Source organism: Schistocerca cancellata, chromosome 5 (genome assembly GCF_023864275.1).
Source record: "Schistocerca cancellata isolate TAMUIC-IGC-003103 chromosome 5, iqSchCanc2.1, whole genome shotgun sequence".
NCBI classification, from domain to species: domain Eukaryota; kingdom Metazoa; phylum Arthropoda; class Insecta; order Orthoptera; family Acrididae; genus Schistocerca; species Schistocerca cancellata.
Window position 1 is genome coordinate 731928150 of NC_064630.1, and position 27345 is coordinate 731955494.

Here is a 27345-nt window from a genome sequence, read left to right on the forward strand (position 1 = left end):
AAATTTTTATATGTTTGCAGAGACAAGTCTGCAGTCCTGGTACCGTAGTACGTCACTAGAGGAGCCAAAGCAAAATCCACATCTTCAGCTTCTCAGAGAGTCAGCTGGGGATTAATGGATGCGGCCTTCTGCTTACGTGTCTTTGGTGAAATGGCTTGCGAAATTTGTCGACTGTTGTAGCCGTTTTCCTACAATACTTTTCATAAGTCGCTCAGTTGATTCGGAAGGTTTTCAGGACCTGAAAAGGCTCGATGCACCAACGTCTTCAGAAGAGAATTTTCCTGCGATGGGGGAGTGGTAGCTGGTAGTGCTCAGATACTGGTCTGTGTGTGTGTGTGTGTGTATTTCCCGTAAACACTCGCTGTTCCTTAACGTCCCTTTCCAGCGAAAAGCAAACTGGTATCTCAACCCCAGTGTCTATCGGAATCCCGCACATCAATATACAATCCCTGTAATTCCCAATACGTCCGCAGCTCGTGATCTTGAGGTAGCGTTCTCGCTTCTCGCGCACGGGTTCCCGGGTTCGATTTCCGGCAGGGTCAGGGATTTTTCCTGCCTAGAGTTGACTTGGTGTTGTTATGTCGTCTGCATCATCATCATCATTCATCCCCATTACGGTCGGAGGAGTACAATGGCAAACCACCTCCACTAGGACCTTGCCTAGTAAGGGGGCGCGGGTCTCCCGGAGTATGGGACCTCATCGTCATCATCACAAATTCCCAATACACACTGGTTGTCTGTCCTAAGAGTCGGCAGGCGTATTTTCTCTGGTGTTTTGGAAGACTTTTACAATTTCGTTTCTACTATGTGTACGTGGAGCCAGCCCAAAGAAATGAATACTGCTGATCACGTCTTTTACCCGACGCGCATTATTGACGGAAAGGGTCTGTTAGTTTACCGTTATAAACAGATTACGTGAGTGGAGTTCAGTCCTGCTTTGCTTTACAATGATGTCTTTAACTAAAATGAACAGTCTTGTGGCTCTCGTAATGGGTGGTATTGCATAGCTTAGTATATGATTTGATAACGTGCTTAGGGCGAGAAACTAGTCACCAATAAAGAAAATTAATATTGCACTTCGACGATTTTTTGCAAGCTGTTGGATAAGTTGCTAAACCATACAAACGATGACGTCATGCCTTCCAGAATCCTGGAAATTAATAAATACAAAGAAATTGTTTTTTAAAGAGGAATTTTAGGTGCGCATTCGATAGAGCGGTCCCAAATTAGCCTAGCATGATATTCGCTTTATCGATGTGTATTAACAGGAAACTTCCTGGCAGATTAAAACTGTGTGCCGGACCGAGACTCGAACTCGGGACCTTCGCCTTTCGCGGGCAAGTGCTCTACCAACTGAGTTACCCAAGCACGACTCACGCCCCGTCCTCACAGCTTTACTTCTGCCAGTACCTTATCTCCTACCTTCCAAACTTTACAGAAGCTCTCCTGCGAACCTTCCAGAACTACCACTACTGAAAGAAAGGATATTGCGGAGACATGGGTTAGCCACAGCCTGGGGGATGTTTCCAGAATGAGATTTTCACTCTGCAGCGGAGTGAGCGCTGATATGAAACTTCCTGGCAGATTAAAACTGTGTGCCGGACCGAGACTCGAAGTCGGGGCCTTTGCCTTTCGCGGGTAAGTGCTCTATCAACTGAGCTACCCAAGCACGACTCACAGCTTTACTTCTGCCAGTACCTCGTCTCGTACCTTCCAAACTTTACAGAAAGACAAAGGTCCCGAGTTCGAGTTTCGGTCGGGCACACAGTTTTAATCTGCCAGGAAGTTTCATATCAGCGCACACTCCGCTGCAGAGTGAAAATCTCATTCTGTATTAACATGGATAGTGCAACACAAAGAATAATGAATACTGCAGCAGTGACTGAGCAGCCTTGCTGCATAGCGGTTGCACTCAACGTGGACCAGCGCGGTTCTGTCGCAGCTGGAGTACTGGTTATTCTTGGTGTTTTACTGTCCCTGATAATACACATCGATAAAACGAACATCGCACTAGGCTAATTTGGGAACGCTCTATCGAACGATACGTAAACTTCTGCTTTAAAAAACTTTTTTGTTTCTAACGGGAAACAAGCTGCCGGTCTCCGTTGACAATGGCCGTCGCATGAAAGGCTTGATCAGCAGTATGTGCGCTGGCTCCAGCTACGCATTGCAAAAACGAAATTGCAAATATCTGCCGAAGCACCAGAGAAAATTCACATCACGGCTCCTGGTACAGACAGCGTTTTGATATACACAAGGTGTCCCAGACGTGTTGCGACAGATGTCGAGGGGTCGTAGAGAGTGTCTTGAGGAACAAATAATGGATAGGAACCTGTGTCCGGAAAAGTCATCCAACGACGGTACAGAGCGTCGACGTTACAGGCATCAGAGCGTGCCACTTTGCTATCCCTTCGGCAGAAAATGTGACTTTGCGCGCTGGCGGACCACAGGTGACACTTGTTTGTTATTCAGTCACTGCGACTGTTTGCCACGATCGCCAGTGGAGAAGGTGGAGCCAGCTGATGCCTAGAAAGGCCTCCTCACCTGTAAATGAAATGCTCTGTTGCCTCACTTGATGCCGGTATCGAACACGAGTTTTCGCCCGCAACTGATTTTTCTCCTGGAACCCTCTAAAATCTCCAGTGTATTTCGGTGATCGGGAGAAAAAATACTCTGCAGATGGAAACTGTCATTCAACAAGGCAACAGAGCATCGCAGTGATAGGAGACAAGGCCTCTCTACGCAGCAACCATTCCCTCTTCTCCACTGCCGATCGTGGCAATCACTCGTGAAAACTCCAGAATGAGATTTTCACTCTGCAGCGGAGTGTGCGCTGATATGAAACTTCCTGGCAGATTAAAACTGTGTGCCCGACCGAGACTCGAACTCGGGAGAGCTTCTGTAAAGTTTGGAATGCAGGGGACGAGATACTGGCAGAAGTAAAGCTGTGAGTACCGGGCGTGAGTCGTGCTTCGGTAGCTCGGATGGTAGAGCACTTGCCCGCGAAAGGCAAAGGTCCCGAGTTCGAGTCTCGGTCGGGCACACAGTTTTAATCTGCCAGGAAGTTAAACTCGTGAAAACTGAATAACAAACACTGCGAGACGTTCCACCTACGGTCCGTCAGCGTACAAAGTCACATTTTCTGCCGAAGTGGTCGCACAGTGGCAAAGCGCCGGCGCCTATAACTTTCGCGCTCTATTGCGTCCTTAAACGATGTGACTGGACACAGGTTCCTACCCTCGATTTGTTTCTCAAGATACCCTCTACAACTCTTTTCGCACCATTTATGGGACACCCTGTGTAAGCTTTTGAGGACAGAACAACAGCTGTGTAAGCTGTAAATATTTTTTGTTTAATGTTGCAATCTTATCACAGAAATATACTCATTTACACAGATTACAATGTGACATTGTTATGACAGTTATCAAAAGAATGAGTCCCGTCCTCAGAAAGTGAAATAATCCTAAACACAACAATGGTAAATTTTAACCAGAAGTTTCTTTACAAAATTATTCTTATGACTACGTCATGATGTTGGCCAGTACTATGATAAATCATTCGATTCTGGTTCGAAGTTCGGTACTATTTAGGATGACAATCAAGTCTACGCAGGATGGTTAGTTTTGTGACAACTTGAGCGAAAGATTACCCAAGGTCGGTCGAGTTTACAGTGGACACAAGCTGGTGAATCAACAAGTTTATGCCTCTCTCGTGGTATTTAGCTTAGTTGTGATGATGTGTCGTCTGCATGGCTACTTTCGTCCTCTGAAATTCCTACAAAAACTAATTAAGCCTTTGCTGATTTTTTCCAGCAGAAACCCTCCCTACGTTTCACGTTATGCGAGAAAACATTTACTCATCCCTAGTCTTGGAATATGGCGATGTGCATGTGCATGGCTGGAGCAGCGTGCGTATTAAAATGCCCTCTCAGTCCTCGCAAGAATAACTAATTAACTGGCTGGTTTGTTTCTCGACAGTTGGAGCCGAACGACGCTACAGCTGATATCTAGCTGAATGTCAGCCGCAGTGGACGCAGTGTTCACACAAATTTCTCCTCTGCGCCATACACAGCGTTATGCGCCCTATTCTACACTTCAGTTCAGAGAACAGTCCTCGAAAATTTCGCTCTTGTCTTTCTCATAGCCGAACTGTTCAAATGGCTCAAATGGCTCTGAGCACTATGGGACTCAACTGCTGTGGTCATAAGTCCCCTAGAACTTAGAACTACTTAAATCTAACTAACCTAAGGACATCACACACATCCATGCCCGAGGCAGGATTCGAACCTGCGACCGTAGCGGTCGTGCGGTTCCAGACTGTAGCGCCTTGAACCGCGCGGCCACTCCGGCCGGCCAGCCGAACTGTCTCCCCACCTGGGTTCTTTCTTTCTCCACATCACAGCTTTTTTCCACCAATAGGAGGGTTTCTCTTATTTTTGTGGAAACTCTCTCTGCCAATCGCGAGGGCCCTACCATTAAACTGCATCGAAATGTCGGCGCTTTACTCCTTCCTAGTTCGTTTCTGCCAATCGGACATTTTCTGCACGCTCCAGACGCCTAAAACTTACATGCGTACAGCACATCTGTACCACTCGCTGTTCACGTGATCAGCTCCGTCACTAGTTTTGTTCGTATCCATTATGAATTCTGAAACGCAGTTTTCTAAAGCTTCTCTCTGTCCTACTCCTGGTGGCCTGTTACTTGCTCTCCAGTATGCATCACCTGTCCGGTCGCTGACTCCCACCATGGGACGCCCCCTAACAGCTTTTCGTGGTGCCTCGCATGGTGCGGCTTCTGCTTCTGCCCACGCCTGTTTCCACACAAAACGTTTCCTCTCGTTGCTTGTTTCACCTTCTGCTCATTGACATGCATTATATAGGAGCAGTTTGTTAATACTGTCGATTGAGTGTCATCCCTTTTGCATTACATACTTATAACCAAATCCGCTCATTACTGCTGAAGTAAATTAGGTGTCATATTCACCTTCCCGTTGTGATGTATAAAACTGTTATGTAAGGTAAGAAATTGACCATTTATTCTGCCCCCCTACACCTGTATATACAGGGTGTAATTGGTGAAAGTGCAAATACCGGGTGATCAAAAAGTCAGTATAAATTTGAAAACTTAATAAACCACGGAATAATGTAGATAGAGAGGTAAAAATTGACATACATGCTTGGAATGTCATGGGGTTTTATTAGAACCACCCCATATTGGTGGCGCATGAAAGATTTCTTGCGCGCGTCGTTTGGTGATGATTGTGTGCTCAGCCGCCAATTTCGTCATTCTTGTCCTCCCAGGTCCCCAGACCTCAGTCCGTGCGATTATTGGCTTTGGGGTTACCTGAAGTTGCTGGTGTATCGCATCGACCGACATCTCTAGGGATGCTGAAAGACAACATCCGACGCCAATGCCTCACCAAACTCCGGACATGCTTTACAGTGCTGTTCACAACATTATTCCTCGAGTACAGCTATTATTGGGGAATGATGGTGGACATAATGAGCATTTCCTGTAAAGAACGTCATCTTTGCTTTGTCTTACTTTGTTATGCTAATTATTGCTATTCTGATCAAATGAAGCGCCATCTGTCGGAAATTTTTTGAAGTTTTGTATTTTTTGGTTCTAATAAAACCCCATATCACTCCAAGCATGTGTCTCAATTTCTACCTCTCTATCTATATTATACCGTGATTTATTCAGTTTTCAAATTTGTACTGACTTATTGATCACCCGGTATTTCTATTGGTGACAGAGGATGGTGTAGAGGACAACATTACATTAATACTTAAGCCATTTGGAGATTAATAATTATAACTATTTCCAGTCGTATGTTTTTGGGTTGGTTAGTACCTCCAAGTACCAAGCACATGCGGCAATCCTTATTTTCCCCTGAACAGCAGGGCAGTTGTTGAATTATGGGAATGTGGAGGGGATGTGGTTAGTCTATACTGACAGGCGCAGTCCACATAGTGGTACACTTACAGCTGTGCAGAAAACATCAGATGGTAAAGTTTCTGACATGTTTGTGGGAAGACTGTTCAAGGCATAGTGGATGATGTGCACATGTTAAGGTAACACATATAAAAGTATCTGTACTTACGCCCGTTGCACCCCATATGTACACAGGGTTTTTCACAGTCTTTGCAACTAACGTTAGGAGAGATAGATCATGTTATGGGGAACAACTTCTGTTACAGAAAAAAGTTGTCTCACGCTTCCGAGTGATGCTAGGCGTCGTTTAAGACTGGTTATACCCCTGAGAGGTACCATGGCTTCGGTGGAACTCTGCAGTGTTCGTATGTAATACGTGTTGCCTTTGATCGAGCCATCTGCTCCACTTGGAAGACAGTACGGTATGCAAAACTGGAAGTGCCTGATTCGCTTCTGAAATATATTACTACGCTAAGCGATTCTTATTTTTAAGGTTTACTTGTAGGAAATTACTGTGTCAATTTGTTGGGTTAGGTAGTATGCTGTACATCATATTTGTAGACAAAGCTAGTCCGCTGAAATCTCATGGTTCGACGGACGTCTAGTGCCGAAGGACGCCTAGCGTCACCAGAGAGCGTCTGTGAATATTTTGTCTCTAATAAAGGTTGTGCACCATGAGGCTGTATCAGTCTCTGATGTTTATCGTAAAGACTGCGAAACATCCCGTAAAAATAGATACTGAAAAACGACTTTCACTGGTATGAATGTAAGACAGGGACTCGTGAAAATAAATACGATCAGACATTCGAAAACGTAAGCAAATATTGGTTTCAACATGAACTTACGTTTTTTAAATGGACACTCCGTATCGTTCTTTACGCAGTCAATAACATGGAATATCATAAAAAGAGTGGCGTTGGTTGCATCGCAAATAAGTCAACTGCATCCCCAGAAATCGCACTACGAAGCTGATGCTTGAAATAAACGAAAAGTGCTGCTATTGCACGTCTCTAGAGGCAACCCTGAATCCCACGTTGCTCATAATTGCGATGTGATTGACGCACGTAATCTTACTTCCACTGTTGTCATGACGGCCTAAGATAATAATTGGGTTTCTTGTCACAAACATTGGTATATGGGGATCACGCTTGCATCTCGGGATTGCAATAGCAGCGCGTTTCGTTTATTTCAGGCACCAACTTCGCTTTGCCTTTCCTCGGGATTTAACTGGCGTATTGCGACGCCACCAACGCCACTTAGTGATTGCATAAGAAATAATACGAGATGTCTACCTAACAAAACGTAAGTTTTTGCTGAAACTTGTATTTCCTTACATTTCAGAATGTCTCATAGAATTTAATTTTATGAGCCCCTGCCTTACACTCATACAAGTGAAAGTCATTTTTCAATATCTATTTTTGATCCAGAGATATTTGCACTCAAACGTTTAAGTGGGCCATCATATCTATATATGCACTCAAACGTTTAAGTGGGCCATCATATATCTACCGGGTGATCAAAAAGTCAGTATAAATTTGAAAACTTAATAAACCACGGAATAATGTAGATAGAGAGGTAAAAATTGACACACATGCTTGGAATGACATGGGGTTTTATTAGAAAAAAAACACCCCATATTGCTAGACGCGTGAAAGATTCCTTTCGCGCGTTGTTTGGTGATGATCGTGTGCTCAGCCACCACTTTCGTCATGCTTGGCCTCCCAGGTCCCCAGACCTCAGTCCGTGCGATTATTGGCTTTGGGGTTACCTGAAGTCGCAAGGGTATCGTGATCGACCGACATCTCTAGGGATGCTGAAAGACAGCATCCGACGCCAATGCCTCACAATAACTCCGGACACGTTTTACAGTGCTGTTCACAACATTATTCCTCGACTACAGCTATTGTTGAGGAATGATGGTGGACATATTGAGCATTTCCTGTAAAGAACATCATCTTTGCTTTGTCTTACTTCGTTATGCTAATTATTGCTATTCTGATCAGATGAAGCGCCATCTGTCGGACATTTTTTGAACGTTTGTATTCTTTTTTGGTTCTAATAAAAAAACCATTTCATTCCAAGCATGTGTGTCAATTTCTACCTCTCTATCTATGTTATTCCATGATTTATTCAGTTTTCAAATTTATACTGACTTTTTGATCACCCGGTATATAAATGACATGCGTGACAATCTGAGCAGTTCTCTTAGGTTGTTCGCAGATGATGCTGTAATTTACCGGCTAGTAAGGTCATCCGAAGACCAGTATCAGTTGCAAAGTGATTCAGAAAAGATTGCTGTATGGTGTGGCAGGTGGCAGTTGACGCTAAATAACGAAAAGTGGAATTCGATTACTCGATAAATAGTACAATTCTCAAGGCTGTCAATTCAACTAAGTACCTGGGTGTTAAAATTACGAACAACTTCCGTTGGAAAGACCACATAGATAATATTGTGGGGAAGGCGAGCCAAAGGTTGACTTTTTGATCACCCTATATATGGCGTTTCGACAGATATCTGTCGTTTCGTTTTTGCGAAGTGTGGCAGGAGTCGGCCCAAACAAATACTGCTCGTCACGTCCTTCATGCAATGCCCAGCCTCGACGAAAAGCGTCGATTTGTTTCCCATTACATGTAAAATTATTTTTAAATCTGAATCTCACTTGCTCGTCCCATGCTCGTCCTAAAGAGGTGCTAAAGTAATCCAGTGTGATACTCATTTAATCGACATGTATTAACAAGAACAGTAAAACACAAAAGCAACCAGGAATCCAACAGCTACAGCACTGACTACTACCGTCATGCAGGAGCTTTTTTATCTCAAGGAAACCTGTCACACTCGAACTTAGAGAAGGCTCAATAGTTCTGCAATTAACGATGCTGAAGCCGTCGGCACACGGGACGAGGTTTGTAACGTTGACGTGCCGCACTACGGGTTTTCTTACGTCACTTCCTGCTATTTCACTTTGAGGTGTCATTTCTATACGTGAAACACAAAATAAGTTCTGCGATATTAGCAATGCTGCCAAGTTTCGCTTTTGGTAGGCGCCATTCTTCGTGCTGAATCAGTAATTCCGGCACTTAAACGGGTTATGCAACAATACAAAAACAAAGAAGTAAATCGAATCGTGACAACTATGGGATTCCGAATCCACGTCCTGCAGGCGAAACATTGCCAAGGTTGGCGAAGCATCGCAAGTGTTTTCGTTTAGTCTCTCTATCGCTCGCACGCACACCTCTTGTTCCATTGTTGACACTTTGGTGCTCGCGTGTTCACCCGTTAAGTGCTGGAACTGAATCGTCTGTCAAAATGTTGGATTGTTGTTGTGGTCTTCAGTGTGAACAAGCTTCTTCATCGCCGAGTAACTACTGCAACCTACATCCTTCTGCACCTGCTTACGGTATTCATCTCTTGGTCTCCCTCTATGATGTTTACCTCCCACGCGTCCCTCCGTACTGAATTGGTGAGCCCTTGATGTCTCAGAATGTATCCTACCAACCGATCCATTCTCCTAATCAGGTTGTGCCACAAATTCCCTTCTTCCAAATTATCTTGAGTATCTACTCATTAATTACGTGATCTACCCATCCAATCTTCAGCATTCTCCTGTAGCACCACATTTTAAAAGCTTCGCTTCCATACATGGTCACGCTCCATACAAATACATTCAGAAGAAACTTCCTGACACTTAAATCTGTACTCCATATAAACAAATTTCTCTTCTTCAGAAACGCTTTTCTTGTCATTACCAGTCTACATGTTATATCCTCTCTACTTCGACCATCATCAGTTATTTTGCTGCCCAAATAGCAAAACCCATCTACTGCTTTAATTGTTTTGTTTCCTAATCTAATTCCCTTAGTACCACCTGATTCAATTCGACTACATTCCACTATCCTTGTTTTGGTTTTGTTGATTTTCATTTTATGTCCTCCTTTCAAGACACCGTCGATTCCGTTCAACTGCTCTTCCAAGTCCTTCACTGTCTCTGAAAGAATTACAATGTCATCAGCAAGGCTCAGAGTTTTTATTTCTTTCCGCCGAACTCTAATTTCTTCTCATATTTTTTTTCCTTTTCTATACTGCTTCTTGAATGTACAGGTTGGATAACATCTGAGATAGGTTTCAACCATGTCTACTACCTTCTCAACTACTGTTTCACTTTCACTCTCCTGTATTCTTATAATTGGTATCTGGTCTCTGTAAAAATTGCAAATAGCTTTTCGCTCACTGTATTTTACCCCTGCCACCTCTAGAATTTCAAAGAGAGTATTCCAGTCAACATTGTCTACAGCTTTCTCTAAGTCTACAAATGTTATAAATGTAGGTTTAGATTCGCCTTTCCTTAAGGGGCTCCGGAAAGGCTCAAAATCATGAAAAGTTCAATTTTTACTTTTTTGCGTTTTCTGAATCTGAATAGATATATAATTTATTCAATTCCGAAGACTACAACTATTTTTAAATTTTTTTTGAAATGTGTTCTACATGGGAGTGACCCACTGTGGCGCTGTTAAACTGCTGTCAAGTGGTGTTATTATTAACGTCCGTGTTCATGAGGTACATTTTAGTGATGTGAGATTAAGTATGTGTTGTGGCTAACCTGTGACGGTTCAATATATATCGCTGGTGTGATTGTCGATTGTTTCATGTTTATTTACTCTGTCGTTATCTCGAAAATATTCGTAATTATTTCTGTTTCTTGAGTCTCTGTTTTGTTGAAGTATAATAATGAGTAAAAGTAAAGTTATTAGAAATCCTCTGAAGGCTTTTAAGAAAAGGAGAAATGTTGGAAAGCCAAAGGTATGTGTTATTACTGTAAATAATAACATTCTAACATGGTACGAGCGATGCTTGCTTTAGACAAGGAACGCCTTCGAGCTGCAGAAGGGCTGTAAAGAGTCTAGAAATACAAGCAAGAGTAAACAGGAGGAGGAACAAGAGGAAGCTGGAGGAGGAGTTTGCAGAGGATGAAGATAATCCATCCTATGGACCTACAATGCACTAAAAAGTTGATCCAATCTTTGTCGCTCGATTCCCAAAACTTTTATTTTCTCATACTAATTACATGTTTTCTAAGGATCTTCCAAACGTATTTGTTTCAAACTTTCAGTAAATGTTACACAGTACCTTCTGCATAATTTAACACAGCCTTTTTCCAAAAAACTGTATATTTTTGAATATATAAATAAAAAATTGCAAAAAAATGTTGTGAATTTTCATTGCAATTGAAAAAAAATCATCTTTAATAACTGAACTAAAATTTTGTAAAATCCCTGTGTTAAGTTGTAGCCCATATTCCAATAAATAATCTGTAAAAAGTTCAACTTCCTACCTCAAATACTTTGTGAGGAAAGATGTAATTTATAAGCGTTATTTTAACATTGCAAGTATAGGGCGTTCCGGAGCCCCTTAATCTATCTTCTAAAATAACTCATAGGGTCAGTATTGCCTCGCGTGTTCCTGCATTTCTCTGAAATGCAAAGTGAGCTACCCCGAGTTTGACTTCTACCAGTTTTTCCATTCTCCTTGAGGAATTCGTGTTAGTGTTTCGCAATCGTGACTTATTAAACTGATAGTCCGGTAAATCTCGCACCTGCCAGCACCTCCTTTCATTGGAATTGGAATTGTTATATTTTTCTTGAACTTTGAGGGTATTACGCCTGTCTCATACATGGTGCCCACCACATGGAAGGGTTGTGTCATGGCTGGATCCCCAAGACTATCAGTAGTTCTAACGGAATGTTGTCTACTCCAGGGGCCATGTTTCTACTTAGGTCTTTCACTGCTCTGTCAAATTCTTCGCGCAGTAACATATCTCCTATATCATCTTCATTTACCTCCAGTTCCATTTCCATAATATTGCCCTAAAGTACATCTCTCTTGTGTAGACCCTCTATATACACTCCCGGTAATTAAAATTGCTTCGTAATTACTGGGTGTTGTGTGATGTCCTTAGGTTAGTTAGGTTTAAGTAGTTCTAAGTTCTAGGGGACTGATGACCATAGATGTTTAGTCGCATAGTGCTCAGAGCCATTTGAACCATTGAAATTGTTTCACCACGAAGATGACGTTCTACAGACGCGAAATTTAACCGACAGGAAGAAGATGCTGTGATATGCAAATAGTTAGCTTTTCAGAGCATTCACGCAAGGTTGGCGCCGGTGGCGACACCTACAACGTGCTAACATGAGGAAAGATTCCAACCGGTTTCTCATACACAAACAGCAGTTGACCGGCGTTGCCTGGGAAAATGTTGTTGTGATGCCTCCTGGAATGAGGAGCAATGCGTACCATCACGTTTCCGACTTTGATAAAGGTCGGATTGTAGCCTATCGCGATTGTGGTTTATCGTATCGCGACATTGCTGCTCGCGTTGGTCGAGATCCAATGACCGTTAGCAGAATATGGAATCGGTGGGTTCAGGAGGGTAATACGGAACGCCGTGCTGGATCCCAACGGCCTCGTATCACTAGCAGTCGAGATGACAGGCATCTTATCCGCATGGCTGTGACGGATCGTGCAGCCACGTCTCGATCCCTGAGTCAACAGATGGTGACGTTTGCAAGACAACAACCATCTGCACGAACAGTTCCACTACGTTTACAGCAGCATGGACTATCACCTCGGAGACCACGGCTGCGGTTACCCTTGACGCTGCATCAAACACAGGAGCGCCTGCGATGATGTACTCAACGACGAACCTGGGTGCACGAATGGAAAACATCATGTATGGGGTGCCATTGGTTACATGTCTCGGCACCTCTTTTTCGTATTGACGGCACTTTGAACAGTGGACGTTACATTTCAGATGGGTTACGACCCGTGGCTCTACCCTTCATTCGATCCCTGCGAAACCCTACATTTCAGCAGAATAATGCACGACCGTATGTTGCAGGTCCTGTACGGGCCTTTCTGGATACAGAAAATGTTCAACTGCTGCCCTCGCCAGCACATTATTCAGATCTCTCACCAATTGGAAACGTCTGGTCAATGGTGGCCGAGCAACTAGTTCGTCACAATACGCCAGTCACTGCTCTTGATGAACTGTGGTATCGTGTTGAAGCTCCATGGGCAGCTGTACCTGTACACGCCATCCAAGCTCTGTTTGACTTAATGCCCAGGCGTTTCAAGGCCGTTATTACGGCCAGAGGTGGTTGTTCTGGGTACTGATTTCTCAGGATCTATGCACCCAAATTGCGTGAAAATGTAATCACATGTCAGTTCCAGTATAATATATTTGTCCAATGAATACCCGTTTATCATCTGCATTTCTTCTTGGTGTAGCAATTTTAATGGCCAGTGGTGTACATAATGGACGTACGGGTACAGGTCGGAGGAGCACGGTTGACGACATATGGAAGATTGGGTCTGGCCGTGAGTCGTGCCCGTATAGCCAAATTGTAAGGCGACTGCTCGCGATAAGCGTGAAATCCGGGTTCGAGTCCCTGTCTGGCACAAATTTTCATTGTCGCCATTCTATTCTATAGCTGATGGTAGTCCTCATTTGCAATTGTGAATGCATTTGGTGTGTTTCGTAACTGCTGTGGTCGCCGCATTGCTTGTTCCTTTGGACATGCATGTCCAAACCACTTTGCACGTAATCAGGCACTGCAATACCTGTATAGTATTTCTCAATAACGGTGCAAAAGCGTGGCGCCCTGTGACGTCACCGTTGGACTCGACGACGCTTCGGACAGCGAGGTGTCGACACATGCGAAAGGAACGCCATTGGCACCAAATTCACCACAATGCCATCAAGGACGTCTCACACGCTGAAAAGTTCGTCGCATCCCTTCTTACCAACATTTCGTCCCTTCTCTTGACTCCTCTGCGATGGAGGTCACAACCGTGACGCCCAGCATTGAAATCACGAGGTTTTCTCATGAGTGACTAAGGAGAATATTTCAGACTAACCGCCGTTCAGAATCGACTGGAGGAGTTGTCAGGGGGTGGTATAACAGGGGCCTGTTTGACCCACGTAGAACCTAAGGGATGTCGAAAGGAATGCCTGTCACAATGGCGCCTACGAATCAGTCAATGGCTGTCTCTGTACAGGAACAGTTTTAAATTGCTAAAAAAAGGAGTGCAGATGGCATCGAGGGTATGACCGAACGGGGAACGGTGTCTTCGAGGTAAACCTTGCCGTTTCATTCACGAGTGTGACAATGGTGCACCCAACTACCCCTCCACCTATTAAACACATAGAAGGGCGGGAAATGGGAGGGCTGAGAAAGCATAAAACACTATCAAATGTTTTTTATTCCAGTCTTTGATCACAAAGACTGGAATAGAAGATCATTTGATAGTATAGGATCACTGTTCATATACGCGAGTATGTCGTAGCTGGTGAAATACACTCCTGGAAATTGAAATAAGAACACCGTGAATTCATTGTCCCAGGAAGGGGAAACTTTATTGACACATTCCTGGGGTCAGATACATCACATGATCACACTGACAGAACCACAGGCACATAGACACAGGCAACAGAGCATGCACAATGTCGGCACTAGTACAGTGTATATCCACCTTTCGCAGCAATGCAGGCTGCTATTCTCCCATGGAGACGATCGTAGAGATGCTGGATGTAGTCCTGTGGAACGGCTTGCCATGCCATTTCCACCTGGCGCCTCAGTTGGACCAGCGTTCGTGCTGGACTTGCAGACCGCGTGAGACGACGCTTCATCCAGTCCCAAACATGCTCAATGGGGGACAGATCCGGAGATCTTGCTGGCCAGGGTAGTTGACTTACACCTTCTAGAGCACGTTGGGTGGCACGGGATACATGCGGACGTGCATTGTCCTGTTGGAACAGCAAGTTCCCTTGCCGGTCTAGGAATGGTAGAACGAAGGGTTCGATGACGGTTTGGATGTACCGTGCACTATTCAGTGTCCCCTCGACGATCACCAGTGGTGTACGGCCAGTGTAGGAGATCGCTCCCCACACCATGATGCCGGGTGTTGGCCCTGTGTGCCTCGGTCGTATGCAGTCCTGATTGTGGCGCTCACCTGCACGGCGCCAAACACGCATACGACCATCATTGGCACCAAGGCAGAAGCGACTCTCATCGCTGAAGACGACACGTCTCCATTCGTCCCTCCATTCACGCCTGTCGCGACACCACTGGAGGCGGGCTGCACGATGTTGGGGCTTGAACGGAAGACGGCCTAACGGTGTGCGGGACCGTAGCCCAGCTTCATGGAGACGGTTGCGAATGGTCCTCGCCGATACCCCAGGAGCAACAGTGTCCCTAATTTGCTGGGAAGTGGCGGTGCGGTCCCCTACGGCACTGCGTAGGATCCTACGGTCTTGGCGTGCATCCGTGCGTCGCTGCGGTCCGGTCCCAGGTCGACGGGCACGTGCACCTTCCGCCGACCACTGGCGACAACATCGATGTACTGTGGAGACCTCACGCCCCACGTGTTGAGCAATTCGGCGGTACGTCCACCCGGCCTCCCGCATGCCCACTATACGCCCTCGCTCAAAGTCCGTCAACTGCACATACGGTTCACGTCCACGCTGTCGCGGCATGCTACCAGTGTTAAAGACTGCGATGGAGCTCCGTATGCCACGGCAAACTGGCTGACACTGACGGCGGCGGTGCACAAATGCTGCGCAGCTAGCGCCATTCGACGGCCAACACCGCGGTTCCTGGTGTGTCCGCTGTGCCGTGCGTGTGATCATTGCTTGTACAGCCCTCTCGCAGTGTCCGGAGCAAGTATGGTGGGTCTGACACACCGGTGTCAATGTGTTCTTTTTTCCATTTCCAGGAGTGTAAAACACTATGCTGCTGCGGCTCAATTTAATTTTTCGTCGAATGGTTTTGTACAGTACATAGTGGTTCTACACTGTTCACCAGAGCAATAATTGCGGGCGCGCTACACCCCAAAGGGGTGGCGTTACAGGTGCACGATGTCCTAAGAGAGGAGTTGAATCATCCGGGTGCTGTCAAGAGAGTCGAACGTCGTCAAGAACGACGTACTATTGCTCACTGCTCACTGCAATCCGTGCTTTCGGCCTCGCAATGAGTGGGCATCAACGCCCTAAGAGAAGACCTCCTGAAGTCTTTCTTGTCGAGTCTCATCGGTGGTGCGTCTGCAATGTGTGACGACCTTCCAACTGTGTGACACGCCCACGGTGGTACTGGGCAGAATTGTGGTGAAATTTGGTGCCAATGGGACATCGTTAACCCATGTCGCACCTCATATGAATTTCTGAGCTCCAGCCTTTCTTTCGCATGTCTTTACACCTCGCTGTTGGCAGCATCGCTGAGGCTAAAGCCGACGCCACACGCCTTTGCACCATCGCAGAGGAACGCTGGACGCACTATTCAACCAAATTTCAAACTCATGCGTCGGAACAGAAGACATATACAGGGCTCCGAAAAGATGATGCCTTAATTGTGTTGCGCAGAATAGTTATCAACGGACCTTCAAATGATTCAAATGGCTCTAAGCAGTATGGGACTTAACATCTGAGGTCATCAGTCCCGTAGACTTAGAACTACCTAAACCTAACTAACCAAAGGACATCACACACATCCACGCCCGAGGCAGCATTCGAACCTGCGACCGTAGCAGCAGCGCGGTTCCGGACTGAAGTGCCTAGAACCGCTCGGCCGCAGCGGCCGGCTATCGAGGGAGCTGTAGAGTGCATAAAATGTACTGGAAGCCAGAGACTGGAATAGCGCAACAAGTAACTGAGGACGTTTTGTGTGTTTGCTAACCTATGATGAAGAGATCGATGCAGGCGAAGAAATAGTGACAGGTACATCAAACCGAAAACATCCAATAAAGAAAAAGCTGAGAGAAGGTCTTCTCGTTTCGTCACAGTGTCTTTTAATCACCGTCAGACAGTCACGAAATGTTATTAACTTCAGTGACAGGTACCAGAAGAGAGTCACCTTTCTTCGTGGAGAGACATACTATCAATGTATCCGAGAATGCCAGTTACCAAAAGAGTTAGTCAACATGTGACTTACTACAAAGTGTGGAGAAAAGTGTTAACGTTTCAATTATCACCTCGATGTAGTCATGCTGTCCCAAGGAAACTTCGTGACAACGTCAGTCCTCGATTACATATTTACCCTTCAGTGCGACACATTTTCCCAACTATGTACATATTTTGCGTTAAGGTAGTTGAATAGATGTAGTATTCGATTTTTAAAATGGCTTCTTTCTATTCTGGTACTAAATTTAGGACATATAGAGAATAGCAGACACTAGGAAGGAAATTAAAGTGTCAAAAAGTTTTATCTTTTCAAACCCGAGTTATTTTGTGCATAAAAAGCTACATTGGTTTGATATTTTACTGTCAAAATAGTTTATTTGGAATCGAGTTCTAAATTAAGGACATTTCGAGAACGGAAGACGCTAGGAAACTAAGGGAGTGTCAGTTAGATCATGCGCTCTGCACGAAACTTCAAAAAAAAATCTGTCCGATGTTTTGTGAAATGATTTGTATAAAAGTAGTAAGTAGAATAGATAAGAGAAACATTTGACATACCTTTGAAATATGGTGGTAATCATGTTCAGCAAATGAGATGCGTCAAATGTTCTCTAATTTATTTTGTTCCGTACTTTTAGACAAATCATTTCACAAAACATTTGGCCGTTTCTTTCAACATTTTTGAATTTCGTGTTTTTATTTTTGCGTATTGCCAGAGTGTGCGAGTCGCGTGACACGGCTGTTTGCAGGACTTCGTGGTGGGGCTGAGCATCCTGTCGCGCGGCACGCTGGACGAGAAGCTGCGCTGGACGTTCTCGCTGTACGACATCAACGGCGACGGCTGCATCACGCGCGACGAGATGACCGACATCGTCACCGCCATCTACGAGCTGACGGGGCGCCTGGTCGAGCCCTCGGCCGACGACGCCACCGTCAACGACAAGGTCGAGCGCATCTTCCAGGTGCGTATAGGGCCAGCTGCAGGCGCAGCACACAGCACGGCGAACACCACAGTGTGAAACTTCCTGGCAGATTAAAACTGTGTGCCGGACCGAGACTCGAACTCGGGACCTTTGCCTTTCGCGGGCAAGTGCTCTACCAACTGAGCTACCGAAGCACGACTCATGCCCGGTACTCACAGCTTTACTTCTGCCAGTACCTCGTCTCCTACCTTCCAAACTTTACTGAAGCTCTCCTGCGAACCTTGCAGAACTAGCACTCCTGAAAGAAAGGATATTGCGGAGACATGGCTTAGCCACAGCCTGGGGGATGTTTCCAGAATGAGATTTTCACTCTGCAGCGGAGTGTGCGCTGATATGAAACTTCCTGGCAGATTAAAACTGTGTGCCCGACCGAGACTCGAACTCGGGGCCTTTGCCTTTCGCGGGTAAGTGCTCTATCAACTGAGCTACCCAAGCACGACTCACAGCTTTACTTCTGCCAGTACCTCGTCTCGTACCTTCCAAACTTTACAGAAAGGCAAAGGTCCCGAGTTCGAGTCTCGGTCGGGCACACAGTTTCAATCTGCCAGGAAGTTTCATATCAGCGCACACTCCGCTGCAGAGTGAAAATCTCATTCTGGACCACAGTGTGAGTTTGACATGTGTGAACCTGCAATACATTCTCGTTTCTGTGCTACTTTCGAGGTAGTTCTAAGTTTTTAAACCCACAACTCATTCTAGATCTTGACAGACAATCTTACGTTTTGGTCTAATATTAAATCAGTAAACGGATCGAAGCCATCTGTTTAGACACTCTGCTATCACAACGACGCTAAAACGGAGGATGACACAAAAAAGGCCGAAATACTAAACGACTTTCTACAAAACGAACGATATCGAAATGAGTGGCCGTTCGATAGAAAAGCAAATGAAATCTCTCCACAGAGAAAAGGCCGCTGAAACTGACAGGATACCGATACGATTTTACGTAGAGTACGCTTGAGAACTTGCCCTTTCTAGCAGCAGTGCACCGTAAGTCTTTGGATGACCGAAGCGCTCCTAATGATTGCAAAGTAGGGCTGGCCATTCCCCTTTTCATGAAGGGTCATCCCTTTGTGGCGTTTGCTGGGTTATTCAGTGGTTTGCTATTTAACTAATTTGTAAATGAAAATGATAATCTTATTTTATTGCATTGAGTAATTACTAAATAATTTTTCTCCCGGCTACAGATTTGGCCAAGTTGCTAAAGAACTCCAAGTTAACGTCGTGTTAAAGTGTTGTCTGTAAGTTGTATAAGTCTCACTAAGTCACAGTTCATACAACAGATTCTATACAACTATTGATTATGATGGAAACAGTTACCTTCAGCAAAATGATCATTAAAACCACCGAATATCAGCCGCGAACAACACTGACGTATGTTACCTGAAAAAACTCGTGCTTAATTAATTTCGGCTCCATACATCAGCTAGAAAAGTTTGTTATAAGGATCGTGCTACGAGCACTGTTTTTAAAGAACCAATCTGATTCGAATTATTTTCATTAAAATGAGTTCGGGACCACCGGTGCACATTTATTTTTATACATTTGTATTACGTTCGGCATTTATGTCTGCAGAGTTGCGTAATTTGAATTTGCCGCTGAGATAATCGTTCAGATGGCGCCAGACAATTGATAGAGACTTTCTATTGTTAGAGCAAATAAGATAAGCATTTGAAACGCTTATTGAACTTTACTTTTGCATCGCGCACTATTCAGACTTCATCGAGCAAACATTCGATTTCTTTCTAAGCAAAACACAGACAAAAACGCGATACAAATCGCTATCATCAATGGCTGCGCTCCTTGCAGCGGAAAGAAACAACTAACACAGATAATGCTTACTGAGAGAGGAATTAATCATCATCATCATCATCATTATTTAAGACTGATTGTGCCTTTCAGCGTTCAGTCTGGAGCATAGCCCGCCATATACAGTTCCTCCATGATCCCCTATTCAGTGCTAACATTGGTGCCTCTTCTGATGTTAAACCTATTACTTCAAAATCATTCTTAACCGAATCCAGGTACCTTCTCCTCGGTCTGCCCCGACTCCTCCTACCCTCTACTGCTGAATCCATGAGTCTCTTGGGTAACCTTGCTTCTCCAATGCGTGTAACATGACCCCACCATCTAAGCCTGTTCGCCCTGACTGCTACATCTATAGAGTTCATTCCCAGTTTTTCTTTGATTTCCTCATTGTGGACACCCTCCTGCCATTGTTCCCATCTACTAGTACCTGCAATCATCCTAGCAACTTTCATATCCGTAACTTCAACCTTGTTGAACAATCTTGTAGAACAGACAATAACTTCCTCCTAGGAACCCGCTCATATGCCTTTTCTAGATCTATAAAGCATAGATACAATTCCCTGTTCCACTCATAACACTTCTCCATTATTTGCCGTAAGCTAAAGATCTGGTCCTGACAACCTCTAAGAGGCCTAAACCCACACTGATTTTCATCCAATTGGTCCTCAACTAATACTCGCACTTTCCTTTCAACAATACCTGAGAAGATTTTACCCACAACGCTGATTAAAAAGATACCTCTGTAGTTGTTACAATCTTTTCTGTTTCGATGTTTAAAGATTGGTGTGATTACTGCTTTTGTCCAGTCTGATGGAACCTGTCCCGACTCCCAGGCCATTTCAATTATCCTGTGTAGCCATTTAGGACCTGACATTCCACTGTATTTGATGAGTTCCGACTTAATTTCATCCACCCCAGCCGCTTTATTGCACTGCAATATATTGACCATTTTTTCCACTTCCTCAAATGTAATCCTATTTCCATCATCATTCCTATCCCATTCTACCTCGAAATCTGAAACATTACTGATCGCATTTTCACCTACATTGAGCAACTCTTCAAAATATTCCCTCCATCTGCCCAAGGCATCCACAGGATTCACCAGCAGTTCTCCTGACCTGTCCAAAATACTTGTCATTTCCTTCTTACCTCCCGTTCGAAGACTGCTAATTACACTCCAGAATGGTTTTCCAGCAGCTTGACCCATAGTCTCCAACCTGTTTCCAAAGTCTTCCCACGATTTCTTCTTGGATGCTGCAATTATCTGTTTGGCTTTGTTTCTTTCTTCAACATAACTTTCTCTGTCTACCTGGGTTCTGGTATGTAGCCATTTTTGATACGCCTTCTTTTTCCTTTTACAGGCTGCCTTGACTGTATCATTTCACCAAGCTGTTTGCTTCATCCTACTTTTACACACTACTGCTCCAAGACATTCCTTAGCCACTTCTAGTACTGTGTCCCTGTACTTTGTCCATTCCTTTTCCAATGACTGTAATTGACTACATTCAACTAACTGGTACCTTTCTGAGATCGCTGTTATGTACTTGTGCCTGATTTCCTTATCCTGAAGTTTCTCCACTCTTATCCTCCTACATATGGACCTGACCTCCTGCACTTTCGGCCTCACAATCCCAATTTCACTGCAGATTAAATAATGATCAGTGTCATCAAAGAATCCCCTGAATACACGTGTGTCCCTCACAGCCTCCCTGAATTCCTGATCTGTTATTATATAGTCAATGACAGATCTGGTTCCCCTGCCTTCCCAAGTATACCGGTGAATGTTCTTATGTTTAAAAAAGGAGTTTGTAATTACTAAGCCCATACTGGCACAGAAATCCAAGAGTTGTTTCCCGTTCCTGTTGGCCTCCATATCCTTCACAATGCGAATATACTGACACAATCCTAATTTTCTTGCTAGATACTGTCAAATCTATCCACATCAGTCGTTCGTTTACATACCTTATTGCAACTACGCTGGGTTCCATTTCTTTCCTGATGTAAAGTCCTACACCCCATTGTGCTATTCCTGCTTTGACTCCTGACAGGTAGACCTTGTATTCTCCCACTTCCTCTTCTTTCTCACCCCTTACGCGAATGTCACTAACAGCTAAAACGTCCAGCCCCATCTTACTTGCAGCCTCTGCCAGCTCTACCTTCTTCCCAGAGTAGCCCCCATTGATATTAATAGCTCCCCATCTCGTTACCATTTGTTTGCCAAGTCGTATCTTAGGAGTCCCTGGTTTGTCAGTTAGAGGTGGGACTCCGTCACCTCCAGAGGTCCGAGGCATTTTGCTCTGATTGTTGCCAGCATCATATTTAAAGTACCAGGGAAGCAGGTTGCTAGCCTTACTTGCCCCGAGTCCCATTGGGTTTTACCCCTAACGGCTGAGGGACTAACCGGTGGATTTGATAGTCTTTGCCGTATGAGCACAAAGGTGACCACGACTCAGAATATTTCCGAGATGCCCAGCCTTATTCCAAAGTAACTGGTATCCCGACTGTCGGGACCACTTACCCGGCCACTCATACGTTGCCCGTGGTTCATGAACTAGGACATGACTACAGGAACCGACACCATGAACCACGGAGAGGAATTAAAGTTACAAATAATTATTCACTCATATTTATAATAATAATGAACTCCATTCTCAAGCAATAATTAACAAATAATTACAATTTCTCAACAGAACCCAGACTGACATGCGTCCGCAACTCACAAAAGCCAACCAACAAAAGGTAAAAACAAAGGAAGACAATCGCAGATCATAAAAGGAATTTACAATTATCATTGTCTTTGTATGATACACATCGAGATGTCCAATTACATCATAAAATATTATATAAGTAATTAATATTTATCATCATTTTCACTGTTTTTTTATATGTCGTTTAGATAATGTTTATAACTGTGAGAGGCATAATTTCCTCTCGTCGCATTGTAGCTAAAATTTATCTCGTGGATGTTACACCGTAGACGCATGAAACTATAGGTCTATATCTCTGACGTCAGTCTTTTGTGGAATTTTTTTGACCATCGATCACGTTCGCTTATTGTGTTGTTTTGGGAGACCGAAAACGTCCTATGTAGGAATCAACACTGGTTGCGAAAACAAATATCGTGTGAAACCCAGCTCCACGAGACCCAAAAATGAGTAGATAGGTTGATGTCGTGTTCCTCGATCTCTGAGGCTGTTCGACACAGTTACGCACTGCCCCTGATGAACAAGACACGAGCGTGCGGAATATCAGACCAGCTGTCTGACTGGACTGAAGAGTTTCTAGCAAACAGAACACAGCATGTCTTCTTGAACGGAGAGAAGTCTTCAGGCGTAAAAGTAACTTCGGGCCTGTCCCAGGGGAGTGTTAGGCCCATTACTTTTCACACACACACACACACACACACACACACACACACACACACACACAGCCAGATGGGTAACGTCTGAAGTTCCATGAGGCTTTTCGCGGATGATGTTACTGTATATATAGAAGCAGCAACGCTAGAAAATTTTAGCCAAATCCAGGAAGACCTACAGAGGATGGTAGCTTGGTGCAGATGTGGGAACTGATCCTCATCATAAAGATATGTACCGTTTTGCCTAAGCGTAAACAGAAAGAACCATTACTACGTGATTACACGATTAAACAACAATCACTGGAAGCAGTTACTTCCCAAAAATGCCTAGGAGTATGAATACGGAGCGATTTAAAGAGGAGCGACCACGTAAAGCTAACTGAAAATTTCCTTTTTCAGGCGACTGTCAACAGAAGCGATATACTTGAAGAAATGCATGGTAAACACTGTGCTGTCGTACAGTATATTTATTCACAAACGGTTTCGATCATTGATCATCTTCACAGTGCTGGCGCAAAAATGGAAATAAGGTGACAACTGTGAATATTAACACAACTTACATTTTCATGAGACCTATTAGTCGGAAAAATTAAGTGTGCTTACGAAAAATATTGTGACAATTTCACTTGTCACACACGCTACTTTTCGTGCGTACACTTAATTTTTCCGATTAATAAGTCTCATGAAAATGTGTTTTGTGTTGATATTCACAGTGTTCAGTTTGTTTCCATTTTTTCCAGCACTGTGAAGATGATCAATGATCGAGACCGGTTGTGAATGCGTATTTTGTAAGACAGAACAGTGTTTACTATGCAATTCTCCAAGTAAAGGTAATCGCTGAAGGCCAGATGGCACACCGAGATTCAGTGAAAGAATCCTCAGGGAATGTAGTTCATCAACAAAGGAAGCAGTCAGCAAAACTCTCATTCGACAAACACTTGAATATTGCTAGTCAGTCTTTGAAGCGTACCAGACAGAATTGCTAGAGGAAACAGAGAAGATGCAAGGAAGAGCAGCGCGTTTCGTTCATTTAGTACTCAAAGAAACGTTAAGGAGGTGCTGACCTACACTCCTGGAAATTGAAATAAGAACACCGTGAATTCATTGTCCCAGGAAGGGGAAACTTTATTGACACATTCCTGGGGTCAGATACATCACATGATCACACTGACAGAACCACAGGCACATAGACACAGGCAACAGAGCATGCACAATGTCGGCACTAGTACAGTGTATATCCACCTTTCGCAGCAATGCAGGCTGCTATTCTCCCATGGAGACGATCGTAGAGATGCTGGATGTAGTCCTGTGGAACGGCTTGCCATGCCATTTCCACCTGGCGCCTCAGTTGGACCAGCGTTCGTGCTGGACGTGCAGACCGCGTGAGACGACGCTTCATCCAGTCCCAAACATGCTCAATGGGGGACAGATCCGGAGATCTTGCTGGCCAGGGTAGTTGACTTACACCTTCTAGAGCACGTTGGGTGGCACGGGATACATGCGGACGTGCATTGTCCTGTTGGAACAGCAAGTTCCCTTGCCGGTCTAGGAATAGTAGAACGATGGGTTCGATGACGGTTTGGATGTACCGTGCACTATTCAGTGTCCCCTCGACGATCACCAGTGGTGTACGGCCAGTGTAGGAGATCGCTCCCCACACCAGGATGCCGGGTGTTGGCCCTGTGTGCCTCGGTCGTATGCAGTCCTGATTGTGGCGCTCACCTGCACGGCGCCAAACACGCATACGACCATCATTGGCACCAAGGCAGAAGCGACTCTCATCGCTGAAGACGACACGTCTCCATTCGTCCCTCCATTCACGCCTGTCGCGACACCACTGGAGGCGGGCTGCACGATGTTGGGGCGTGAGCGGAAGACGGCCTAACGGTGTGCGGGACCGTAGCCCAGCTTCATGGAGACGGTTGCGAATGGTCCTCGCCGATACCCCAGGAGCAACAGTGTCCCTAATTTGCTGGGAAGTGGCGGTGCGGTCCCCTACGGCACTGCGTAGGATCCTACGGTCTTGGCGTGCATCCGTGCGTCGCTGCGGTCCGGTCCCAGGTCGACGGGCACGTGCACCTTCCGCCGACCACTGGCGACAACATCGATGTACTGTGGAGACCTCACGCCCCACGTGTTGAGCAATTCGGCGGTACGTCCACCCGGCCTCCCGCATGCCCACTATGCGCCCTCGCTCAAAGTCCGTCAACTGCACATACGGTTCACGTCCACGCTGTCGCGGCATGCTACCAGTGTTAAAGACTGCGATGGAGCTCCGTATGCCACGGCAAACTGGCTGACACTGACGGCGGCGGTGCACAAATGCTGCGCAGCTAGCGCCATTCGACGGCCAACACCGCGGTTCTTGTTGTGTCCGCTGTACCGTGCGTGTGATCATTGCTTGTACAGCCCTCTCGCAGTGTCTGGAGCAAGTATGGTGGGTCTGACACACCGGTGTCAATGTGTTCTTTTTTCCATTTCCAGGAGTGTATCTCCAATTGCAGTCGCTTAAAGAGAGACGTTTTTGCATCATAATTTGGTTTATTCTTAAAATTTCGAGAGCGTACGTTGCTATTAGAGTGGACCAATATATTGCTTCGTTCCACGTATATCTCGCGAAAAGATCAAGAAGATAAAATCAGAGAGATTCTTGAGCCCACACAGAGGCTGACCAGTAATAATTTTACACGCGAAACTATAGATAAGAGGGGGGGGGGGGAAGGGGGAAATGTATTCTGAGATGGTTAAAGCCTTGTCTAGTTATTATGGCACAATTGAAGAACATGTTTACTGGAGAGCTGGATATTCACAGATTTTTTCGCTTACTTTAGCAGATGGATCTGGTGCCGTCTGCTGAAGTAACTGAAAACATCGGTGAAAACCCAGCCCTCCAGTACCTGTGGTCTTCTATTGTGTCATAACACCTGATGTTTTCATTTGCCTACCTATCTTAAGTCATTTCACAGGTAAGAGGTCTCAGTTTATACCTCTATGAACTTAATTTTCTTGTCTACATCTTGTAAAATGTAACATCCATTCAGTGTAACCTATTTTTCCCCGTCGCATTTGCGTCTTGTGAAACTAATCTCGTACAAAATACTCAAGTGTAGTGAAGTCGGAGTACCACACATTTCGTTCAATAGGAACAGCTGCCATGAACTTCGTAATGCTGAATTTACACGTAAAGAACCATAAAAAGTGTACAAAGCATATGATTGAAGTATCACGAACAGCTTTGTCTAATCTACACACATCAAATAAGTTTTGCATCACCTCGGTCCGCGAGTTCTGGAACCTATACAGAAAATTGGAATAGAGATCAACATAAATATCATTTTCGCCTGTTTTATTGCTAATGAAAACCACACATTTGCATGTTGTACCGCCATACAGCGAGACTTTCAGAAGTGGTGGTCGAGATTGCTGTACATACCGGTACCTCTAATACCAAGTAGCACGTCCTCTTGCGTTAATGCATGTTTGTATTCGTCGTGGCATGCTATCCACAAGTTCATCAAGGCAGTTTTGGTCCAGATTGTCGTACTTCTCAACGGCGATTTGGCATAGTAGACCCCTCAGAGTGGTTCGTGGGTCACGTCGTAAATAAACAGCCCTTTTCAATCTATCCCAGGCATGTTCGAAAGGGTTTCTGTCTGGAGAATATGCTGTCCACTTTAGTCGAGCGATGTCGTTAACCTGAAGGAAGTCATTCACAAATGTGCTCCATGGGGGCGCGAATTGTTGCCCATTAAGACGAATACCTCGGCAATACGCTGCCGATATGGTTGCACTATCGGTCGTACGATGGCATGCACGTATCGTACAGCCGTTACGGAACCTTCCACGACCACCAGCGGCGTACTTCGGCCCCACATAATGCCATCCCAAAACAGGAGGGAACCTCCACCTTGCTGCACTCGCTGGACAGTGTGTCTAAGGCGTTCAGCATGAGCGGGTTGCCTCCAAACACGACTCCGACGATTGTCTGGTTGAAGGCATATGCGACTCTCATCGGTGAAGAGAACGTGATGCCAATCCTGAGCGGTGGATACGGCACGTTGTTGGGCCCATCTGCACCGTGCTTCGTGGTGTCGTGGTTGCGAAGATGGACCTCCACATGGACGTCGGGAGTGAAGTTGAAAAGTCCCCTTAGAAAAATTTATGAATTACTGTGTTGATAAACCTCTTACATTATTTGCTTTTCAAACAGCTGAGCAGAACTGAACGTACTCAGACATATCGCTCTTTGCCTATTCTGATCAACACTAAACTGACACATGATATTTTTAGCGCAACGCAATCTGACTATCAAAGAT

The 27345-nt window shown here is 45.0% G+C and overlaps 1 protein-coding gene across 1 annotated transcript in view; it reads left to right on the forward strand.

The window, feature by feature from the left end:
• LOC126188784 (uncharacterized) overlaps positions 1-27345 on the forward strand; it is a 401269-nt gene that overhangs the window by 354723 nt on the left and 19201 nt on the right. The window contains exon 5 of the mRNA XM_049930397.1: positions 17629-17841. Within this exon, the coding sequence (XP_049786354.1) occupies positions 17629-17841 (213 nt within the window). The remainder of the gene's footprint in view (positions 1-17628; positions 17842-27345) is intronic.